The 10,953-nt window shown below is 42.3% G+C and overlaps 1 protein-coding gene across 1 annotated transcript in view; it reads right to left on the bottom strand.

Moving 5' to 3' along the window:
• LOC103775108 (leucine-rich repeat-containing protein 7-like) overlaps positions 1 to 10,808 on the bottom strand; it is a gene marked incomplete at both ends in the record, with an annotated part of 28,247 nt that extends 17,439 nt beyond the window's left edge. Inside the window, 5 exons of the mRNA XM_008942552.1 lie at positions 309 to 424; positions 789 to 918; positions 6,499 to 6,571; positions 8,277 to 8,421; positions 10,734 to 10,808. Of these exons, the coding sequence (XP_008940800.1) occupies positions 309 to 424; positions 789 to 918; positions 6,499 to 6,571; positions 8,277 to 8,421; positions 10,734 to 10,808 (539 nt within the window). The remainder of the gene's footprint in view (positions 1 to 308; positions 425 to 788; positions 919 to 6,498; positions 6,572 to 8,276; positions 8,422 to 10,733) is intronic.
• Positions 10,809 to 10,953: the final 145 nt, after the last annotated feature.

Here is a 10,953-nt window from a genome sequence, read left to right as displayed (position 1 = left end):
CCCATGGAAACAGGAGGAGGTAAATGAATTAAACAAATTTTAAAACATACTGAGATCCAGATCTTGGCCCCATTGATGTTTTCTTGTTGGCTGTCAGTGGAAATAAGACCAAACCATAAATACTTCTTTTTAAAAAAATCAATATTTTTTCCTTATAAATAGTTTAAATAAGTCATTCCAAATACAATTTCTGCATTTTTAAACAAATTTCATATAAAGCTATTTTTACACAGGCCTAAAAAGAATAGTTTAAATGTTTTAAACCATGAATTCTCAGAATGGGTGAGGAAAATGGATGTGAACTATACCTGTTATCACTCAGATTTAAAACCCTCAGCTTCTGCATCTGCCCAATTTCATCAGGAAGGAATTCCAGCTTGTTGGAACGCAGGGACATCACTGTGACATTTTTACAGCTTCCAATCTAGAGGAAGAAAAAAACCCCAAAGGTGTTAGGTACTTTGATCCAATTTATTAACACTTAACTTTTATGCCAAACTGTGTTTTGACTGTGACAAAAAGAAGGAAATAGAGAATCTAGCTAAAAAATAATGTCCTCCCTTTGTCAGTGACATCAGGGCAATGCCAAGGGTTATATTTATTATAATTATTATGCCAAGGTATATTTATTAACATACTGGTTTTACTATTTTACTATGGAGTGTGTAAGGAAGGTTCAGGCTTCCACCTAATTCTTTTAAACAGAAATTTTGTCCAAGTAGGGGTGAAATCTTGAGTTGACCACAAAACTCTTCTAGTTGTGCTTTCAGACAGAGTCAGCTCCTCACCTCTCTGGGCAGTTCAGGCAGGAAATTCTCATCCACAGCCAACGTCCTCAGGTTGTGAAGGTAGCCAATGGTAGAAGGTAAGGACTCCAGCTCGTTACAGCTGCAGTCAAATTCTTCTAATAAAGATAAGCTGAAATTGTAAGCACACTCATTAGATGCTGCACAAGGGCTAGATTAAAAAACAAAAATGAACAATTAAACCCTTTGATAGTTTTAAAGCATCACACTACTACAGACATCATGCCCTGAAGAGGGAACCTTCACTGCAGATCTCCCTAGGAGGCTATAATAATGTGATTTTAGGAATTATTTGGGACACTGTTCATCCATAAGGCAGTTGAAGATGGACCACTTAGTTTCATCACATCATCATCCTTACTTTGGCTAGCAAGGACATAGTCCAAGTACTTCAAAGCAAGAGTAAGCTGAAGAATCAAGGCAAGAAGTTTATAATCCTAACATCCAAAAACAACAGTTAAAGAAATTCCACTGGTGGGAGCAAAGAGAAGTGGAGCAGAAATTGCCTCCAGGGTCTGTGCCAGCTGAGGCCCTTGACATCACTCCTGATCAGTAGTGAAAAAGGATGAATTTGGATATGAATTTGGATCTCAACTCAGCAGAGTAATCTCAGCCTGTTGCTGTCAGAGCTGTTGTACAAGTGCTTATCTTTCACCTGTTAAGCTGGCCAAAAAGTGACCTGGAAAGGGCATCTCTGTGGTGAGGACTGACCCAAAGCAGACCAAGGCAAGTAATCCTCTGGTGCTCAAGTTCTCACTCTAAAAACAATGAAATAATCTCCACTGCTGCCTTGTCTCCTTTGTCCTAGACTGATGTATTCTGTGAAACTGTGAAATGAGCCCTGACCATTCCTCCATGGAATCATGGTTTCAGTAAAGAAAGGGGTTTATTGTCCACTGACTGTGAAACGAGCTGGAGGTTTTGTACTGAGTTCTAAAGGAAAGAGATCCACAGCAGATCCTGCTGGATCCATGGGCCGAGGCCACTGGGATGAAAGTCTACTTAGGCCAAGGGCTGGGTCCTGCCCTTGGGTCACAACAACCCCCTGCAGCTCCAGGATGGGGCAGAGGGGCTGGAAACTCCCTGAGAGAAAAGGACCTGGGGGTGCTGGTGGACAGTCAGCTGGAGAGGAGCCAGAGTGTGCCCAGGTGGCCAAGGAGGCCACCAGCATCCTGGCCTGGATCAGCACTAGTGGGACCAGCAGGACTAGGGCAAGGATCATCTCCCCATACAGGGCACTGGGGAGGGCATATCTCAAATCCTGGGGTCAGTTTTGGGCCCCTCCCTCCCAGCAGGATCTTGAGGGGCTGGAGCATGGCCAGAGAAGGGCAACGGAGCTGCTGGGGAAGGGTCTAGAGCCCAAGTGTGGGGAGGAGCAGCTGAGGGAGCTGGGGGTGCTGAGCCTGGAGCAAAGGAGGCTCAGGGGAGACCTTCTGGCTCTGCACAGCTCCTGACAGGAGCCTGGAGCCAGGGGGGGGTCGGGCTCTGCTCCCAAGGGACAAGGGACAGGACAAGAGGAAACGGCCTCAAGTTGCCCCAGGGGAGGTTGAGGTTGTCCCTGAGGAACAATTGCTTGCCCTGGAGGGTTGCCCAGGGCTGTGCCAGGCTGCCCAGGGCAGTGGTGGAGTCCCCACCCCTGGAGGGGGTTCCAAGCCGTGGAGATGTGGTGTGAGGGACACGGGGCAGTGGGGACCTAGCAGTGCTGGAGGAACTTTTAGTGTCAATGATCTGAAAGGTTTTTTCCAACCCAAAGGATTCTGTGGTTCTCTCATTCCATAGAAGTCCCCCCCTTCTCTGACAGCAGCTCTGTGGAACGAAAGCCAAGGACACATGGACAGCTGACCCAGGGCAGTGTGGTGACAGTCCACTCTTGACCCTCTTCACCCACTGCTACTCTGGTATGAAATGTCCAGAGCATGTAGATATGTCCAGGAATGTACAGAAGCAATAAATGGTATATGGAGATACACATGTATGATATATATTATACACCTAGGTATAGATAAAAATATTCTGAAGAAATCTCTCCCTCTCCACTGACCAAGGGAGGACTGGGTGCCCTGAGGAGTTTTTTTTGGAGACGTTTTGGTAGCTCTGATAAGAAGTTTACTCTTTACAAACCTTGCTCCTCAGTATTTATGAGTCACAACTGGAAGGTCCAGTGGGAAAGCTGGTTAAATTGCACATTCCTCCCTCCCTTTACTGCTGAGAACACGACCAGAAAAGCTTCAACATAGATAAGCTAACTGAGAAGTCCAACAGCAATCAGGAAATCAGATAATCTGAACCATAATTTCCCCCATGGTGCAGGATGGCTTTATCAGGCCACGGAATTTTATTTGAAAGCTACTCTCTGCCCCAGACATTCTCAGCTTTGTTCCTTCCTGATGTCATCAGTAGCAGTCTTTTATTAGGAAAAGAACTTTCAGATCATTGAGTCCAACTGTTCCCCAGCACTGCCAGGTCCTCACTGTGTTCTCAGGTAGATGATGAATGTTTTTAGACAGATCAGCAGAGAGAGATTCGTGGAGAATGACCAGTGCCACGAATCAAAGGTTTTAGATGGGTTTCCAACCCATCCCACCCTCATTTCATACTGTCACAGCCCTCCTTTCCTAACACCCCCTCAACCAGAGAGCTGCCACAGCCACCTAAATCCAAGAGTTGGGAGACCTGGGAACACATCTCTACACTTCAATTTGCAGCATCTGGTAGAGAAATGGTGTGGCCCAGATACACACACAAACCATCCCCTCTAGACACAGGCTCTTGACCTACTGCACCACCACCTAGAGATGGGCCACATCATCCCTCGTGACACCTTCCTACCCACAAAAGGCCACTCACTCCTGCTGCTAAAACCTCCAGTCTTTTGACTCCAATCTGGTAATGCAGTCAATCAATGTGGCCCCACTGGTCTCATGTGGAATGTTTTATGAAGCTGGGTCCACTGTGCATAGAGCATCTTGAGGGTCTAAGTAAATGCCACTTAGAGGCTTGCCCTTTGTAGAAGAAAGACAAAAATGTGGGTGGTGGTTCACCATGAGCCACAGCCACTGAGAGAGTGTTGAAGTGCTCTGTGTTTCATCACCAAATTGGTGCCTGGAGGGAGAGTTCCCTCCTCCACTTTGCTATTCTTTGTGTGACAATAATACACTCTGCAGTGGGTCCTATGACTCTGATTTAGGAGCAAAAGACCCAGTGGGAAACAATCCAAATGGATGAGTCAGAGGAAGGAAGTTCATTTTGATGGGGGAGAGGCTGTCCTCATGAAATGAGTGAAGGTACTTCATTCAAAAAGCACAACTCAAAAATAACATGGGATTAGGAGGTGATTAGCCAACTGTTTTGCATTTAAAGCAGCAACATCTATCTTTAAAAATGTAATTAAGGCTCCATGACAACACCACTGAACACATAGAAGTTAAAAATAAAAAAGGGGGGGGATTCTCCTTCAATTTAAACAATTTAATAAATAAAGGTTTTAAAAGGTTTGCAAAACACCCCCAAAATTATTCGTGTTGGACATGATATCAAGTGGCCAGGGGAGCTTTGAGCCTTAGCAGCTCAGAATTTATCACTACACAAAGGTCTGTGCAGCAAAGATTTGCCCTTTTGCCAGTCCTATAACCCATTTTTTAATACTTTCCATGAATATCACATAAATATAAAGAAGTACAGCATGATAAGCTGGACCAGAGCTTTCAGTGACTATAGCTGTAATAGTTCAGAAATTGGGATCCTTCTTTTTTTCCCCATAATGGCATTGAAATATCTAAATTATTATTGAAATTATTACTACAAAATGGGTTCAGGAGTAGCAAGGCACTGTCCGTGCAGCTTAGAGATGATTTCTATTCTAGAGACCTCATTGTACCATCATACTTCAAGATGAGTTGAAATGAAGCCTTCTAGGTCTTAATTTGGGAAGCCTGAGAAGAGCCCTGGCTTAAGAAAACTACTCCTAATGATATAGTTTGTTCAGCTACAACCTGATGAATAGAGAACACCCCACGGGTGGAGTATGGCTGGGGAGCAGCCCTGGGGAGAAGGACCTGGGGGTCCTGGTTGATGAGATGCCCAACATGAGCCAACAATGTTCACCTGCATTCCAGGAGCCCTCAATGGCAGCCTGGGGTCAACCCCAGCAGCAGGGTCAGCAGGACAGGGAGGGGATCCTGCCCCTCTGCCAGCTCTGTGAGACCCCCCTGCAGTGCTGGGGCAGCTCTGGAGTCCTCAGCACAGCAGAGCCAGGGACCTGCTGGAGCGGGGCCAGAGGAGCCCCAGCAATGCCCCGAGGGGGGAACCCCTCTGCTGGGAGCCCAGCAGGAGAGAGTTGGGCTGGGGCAGCCACAGAGGAGAAGGCTCCAGCTGGGGAGACCCCCTGGGGGCTGCCAGGACTGCCAGGGGCCTGCCAGAAAGCTGGGGGGGACTTTTGACAAGGTCTTGTAGTGACAGGATGAGGGGTAATGGTTTCAAACTGGAAGAGGGGAGATTTAGATGAGAAATTAGGGAGAAGTTCTTCACTCTGAGAGTGGTGAGACCCTGGCCCAGGTTGCCCAGGGAAGCTGTGGATGCTCCATCCCTGGAGGTGTTCAAGGCCAGGTTGGATGGGGCTGTGAGCAACCTGCTCTAGTGGGAGGTGTCCCTGCCCATGGCAGGGGGGTTGGAACTAGATAATGTTGAAGGTCCCTTCCAACCCAACCCATTCTAGGGATTCATGGTTGCCCACGTTCCGTGCTGCCAGCACAGATGGGTACAAATGGCACAACCAGTCCCAGCAGACAACTGTTCCTTGGGCTGAGCTCTGCCTCTTCCACAGAAACGCTCCCAGTGGTGCAGGGGGGATGATGAAAAACACCAGTAGTACAGCTGTGGAAGGCACCCAGGGACCATGTATTCTGAATTTTTAACCAAATACCAGTTGATGTAGCATTTCAGAAGTCAAATATGTAGAGAAAGATGCATCCAACAAATCTATCAAGGTTAAAGATGTGTTCTGCTAGGGAGGGATATGTGCAGTGAGAAACAATCTCAAGAACCACCCTAGGGGACACACATCCACCTTGAATTCCACAATAAATTGAAGATATTACTGAGGAATAAGCTCAAGCCACACAGCACTCCAAGAGAGATTTTTTTTGCCCCAGTGATCACAAAATATCTGACAAAACAACAGCTAAAGGGCATCATTAGTGTGTCTCCTCCTAAATGACTTCTACGGTACCTTCCCAGGTTGCTCTGTGCACCTATGAAGCCCTCACGACTTCTTCATTTAGGATACTTCAACCTTTTAAGGAATCTTCATACCTATGAGATTTCCAGCCATGTTTTTTTCCAGCATCCAGCCCAGGCTGTTGCTATGGAAACAGTTATATTTCCCCAAATTCTTCTCTTCCTTCTACTTTTGCTGCTCTAATCATTTAAATTGCAAGTGATTCACACCGAAAAATGTCTCGGTTCTTTTTCTTGGAAAATGTGATAGATTTCACCTTCTTATCACTTATGCCACTCTAAATCCACAGCAGTAATAGTGCTGCCCCAAATTCAAATGTGATAAGCTGGGTCTTAGGCAGGCGTTTGGAAATGACTTTATAATTCTTCTGTCTTATTTGTTCTTTTAAACCCCCGACGTTCTGCAAGCAGAAGACACATTTTTATTATTGTTAAAAATCCTGAGGCTTCTACTCACTTTCCAATTGCATTTGGCAGGATGGTAAGCTGGTTGTCATCCACTTTTAGAGTTGTAAGTCTTTTCAACAGTCCTAAAAAGAGGAAAGGAAGAAGTAACAGAAGAATATTTCACATTAATCTTTCTTACTTGCTGTAATCCCCCATCTCCTTAAGCAAACAACTGAATAACTTTGAGCTAGATTCTAGAAAACAGCTGTAATTAGGAGAGTACCTCAGTCCATAGACACATTCTTGTCCCACTGAAAATCTAGCTCATCCAAATGAAGCCCTGATTATAAATTAAGCTGAATTGCAAGTGAAATATTAAATTAATTTCTAGAGTCTTGAAAAAACTGTAAAAAAAACCAATAGCATCCCACCTGTGTAGGAAGAGTAGAATTTCTAATTATTTATTAATGTTTTAATTGAATTCAAGACCTGTTGCCTTGATTAAAAGATGCCAAGGTCAGAGGAGGATATTAGATGAATTATCTGAAGTAAATGCTACATTTAGAAAGCTTCATACTATGTAGCTAGAGATAGAAAATCAGAATCAGGCTGAAAAACAGGATCAATCCTGAGTGCATTTGGTATTTTGCATTTCTATATGTGGTTAATTCTTTTCATTAACAGAATTATTCCACAGCTCAGTGTAGGCAGATGCATAACTGGGTAATATTTACTATGAAGAGAATGAAACTTCTCCTTTATCAGTGCCTAGCAGCAGAAAACAATAAAATAGTAAAGGCAGGAAAAAAAATGGGAAAAATATATTATAGTTCTAGAAACAGAGCTTGAAACAGATTTTCACCTTTTGGGAGTTATTCACATTTTAAAATCTGGGGTTTTTTCCCTCCTGAAAGAATTTTGGATATACTGAAATAGCATTTTAAAAATCATTATTTGTATTTAGTGTTGGGAATAATATAAATGATTCCCCAATACAGAGAGATCTGTGAAATGCAAGGTGCAGCAAGATGAAAGCTGAAGCAAATGAGAAGCAGAATTAAAAAGGACACTAGAAACAGCACTGAGGTCAACTGCAGAACATTTATCTTGAAACCTTCCCAAATCAGCATGTTCCAAGAAGCAGCTACGTGTCAACAACATCTTTTAAGAGAACTTCAACATAAATGTTAATAAATTAAAAATTCATCTGCGTCTGCATATCAGAAACCCACCTAAATAAAATATCCCTGAATCTATGGTGAGATGGAGAAGGTCAGAACAGAAAGGAGCTGCAGAAGACATCTAGGAACATTCACCTAGCACAGTTTTATCCTTTGGCAACACATTTTGGAATCTTGACTAAGTTGAGTTAAAATTGGAGGATTTAACAGTGCTGTGAGCAAAGAGACACACTCAGAGAAGTGAAAAAGGGGATGATGATACAATGGGCTCATCAGCTGGCAGCAATAAAAGAAAGACCCTCAAGTGTTTCTAAAGAAAATACAAGGGATTGAGACTGGAATGAAATGTGCAGGTGTATAGAGTGAGATACCTACAACCACTCAGCTCCCTGCTACACTTCCTTCTCAAGTCAGATCAGACCAATTGTGTCTTTCTTTGCCTATTTTCTTTAAACCAGCAAATCAGAATAAGCAATACCTTCTAAACATGGATTTTCCCCCTGACTTTACAAAATAGTCTTCAGGGCTCCAGACAGAGATGTTTCAAACTCCTTTGGCTGCTCTTGTTCCAGCTATTATAAAATCTCATATTTACCCAAAAAAAAAAAAGATACAAATGAAATCCTCAGCTGTAAAAGAAGACAAGAAATCCTGAGTTTTTTCTCACCTATGGAGTCTGGCAGTTGCTGCAACATGTTGGATGACAACAAGAGATCTTCAAGTCCTTCACATCCTGATATATCCAGATCAACAGTTTCTATCCTATTTTTTGACACATCCAGGTACACAAGCTGTTTTAACTTCCCTATAGACTTAATAACATGTTACAAAGTGTTACTCAAGGAGAAATACACTCTCTGGCAGCTTCTAAGATTAATTATAAACAACAGTAGCACAGGAGAACAGCCATTTATCTCAGCAGCCTTGTTACAAGAGTTATTCCACTGAAGCAGCATCAGTGGTGGTCTAACCACCTTCCCACTGAGACTGCAGAAGGACCTGCACCAAAATGACACCCCCCAAACTAATTAATATGGCCCAGATTCATTAAATGTGCTGGAAGTTTGAGTTCTCAGTCAGAGAGCTTCATCTGGCCACAGATCCAAGGGACATCTACTCACCATTTACATCTACCCAGCAGCCCTTAAAATCACTGAGCCTAGACCTCCAGGTAAAGCTTTCCTGTGTAAAACTGAGCCTTGAATTTTGGAAAATCTAACAGATTTTAGATATTCCTAGTCCAATCAGTAGTGGTTAAGCCCAACAGCAGACTTGGGAATAGTGTTTCACTGCAGCTGTGCCATCCATGAGCAACATGACTGGAATTCTTCCCTAATTTCTTTGAAATCTGAGAATGATGTCACTGGTACAAAGGAGTTAAACAAGGAATATTTCAAACCAGATAACTAGACACCCATGGTCTGTGAGGGAACCTTCATGGATTTTGGAAGAGCCATGAGAATCACTCATTAAGTGTTTGGATTCTGTAAAAGTTCATAGGAGTGGGGTTTTGGTTATTTACAGCTACTTTTAGGGGTTGCTTACTGAACACATGAAAAAGGGAAATAGTTTTAGACAGTTCCACCTGCAGGGACTTTTGAAACACCACAACTGGCACTTGGTTGTCATCTCTCACCTTGCTAAGATCTGCTCTTGGCTTCCAAGGAGGCACTTTTGGGTCATCTTTAATCATATCTGCAGTGTTGTATAGAGGGAAAATCTCTTTCATCTCTTTCACCCCCAACCTTTGCCATTCTACCCTCATTAACAACTGAAGATCATCTTCATTTCCAGCACTGACCACTCTCCTAAAAACTGAATTATCACCACTGGAAACCTGGCAAACCTCTCAATCTTAAAATCAACTACTAGTTGGTATTTCCTTTCAAAGTCAAAATTTAAAGCTAATATTAACTCTTTTAAGCCTCTTGTTTTGGAGAAAGCTTTCATAAAACATCAACAAGGCTCTACTAGAAGCAGAATCAGGAAGCATGAATTATTCACTGAAATAATTATGCTCCTTGGGATTCAGTTCCACGATATCCTGAACCTCTGCAACACTAAATACCCTCCCCAGGGATTACAATAGCTCAGCAGGACTGTGCTTGGAACACATTTTAGCACTGGGTGTATTCAACAATTCTGTTGTGAACAAAAAAAGAGCCAGAATAAAGGTTAAAAGGCTTGTGCCCACTCTTGTATACCTGATAATTCTTCTACTCAGTTACACTGCAGCCACAACACTGCAAAAGTTCTGGTCTTGAGCTCCAGATGGTTTCAGTATCAAGAAGTGGTTCCAATATCAGCTTTTTTCCCCCCCCCTTTTTCACTAGCAAAGCAGTCAGAAAGTGGAAATTTGGTTAGCAACAGAAAACAACCATTTTCTGTGCAACCATCCTCCAAAACCCTTTTCTCCAGCCATAATTAGTGTAGACATGGGAGAGTCCTAATTTCAAATCATTTATGGCAATGAAAATCTCAAAGCCAGGTTCTGCTGTGGGGTGGCAACAACTCAGCAGCAGCACTAATATAGAATCAGCACATTTAGATTTTAAAGTCTTTTTATTCCATTTCTGAATGGAATATTTGCTATAAGAATATATTTTCACTCCACTGCATCAGAATTGCCTTTATATAGTTGAATTTGTACACACCATCTGTTCTTTTTTTTTGTTTGTTTAGATTACTTATTATTTCATCCTCCTTGTTAAACGTATGAGGTTTTATAAATTTAATATAAATCATTAAAGTGCTGGGCAATGGGTGTTATAAATTTAAATTAAATGGGTTTTATAAATGTCATATAAATCATGAAATTTTAAAATGCTGGGCAATGGGTGGCAACTGAGAAGAAAATAGGAAATAATTTCCCCTTGCAATAAAAACTACACATAAAACAACCAAAAAAAAAAGGCACATCCCCATTTAGACACTATAACTCCACATGTAAAAGGTGTTCATCTGAATGGCTGTGCTGAGATTTTAGTTCTTGAAAATAATAATTAACTGTAGGAACTAGGAGTATGTTCCCATCCAAAGGAAATGCACGTGGATTTCTGTACTGCAGGGTAAACACTTCACTGGATCACACCAAAGTTTGATGACACGAAATAAATGTTCATACCCCAGGTAGTACTTGCAAAGAATTATTGTCCATCCATAATTCCTTCAGATTCTGTATTTGTTCGAGAACTTCAGGCTGAGGGGAAGAATAGGGACAGTGAAATAAAGCAGTATTTTGTTCAGTTAATGAATAGAAATATAAAGCAGTAGGTATTCATCAGTCTTAATATAGAATACTATAGAAAATATATAGAATATTAAGTAATATTAAGTAATATATT

This window comes from Merops nubicus, unplaced genomic scaffold, assembly GCF_000691845.1.
Source record: "Merops nubicus isolate BGI_N331 unplaced genomic scaffold, ASM69184v1 scaffold7236, whole genome shotgun sequence".
Taxonomy (NCBI): domain Eukaryota; kingdom Metazoa; phylum Chordata; class Aves; order Coraciiformes; family Meropidae; genus Merops; species Merops nubicus.
Note: the sequence above shows the minus strand (reverse complement) of the source record. Positions and strands in the feature narration are given on the sequence as shown.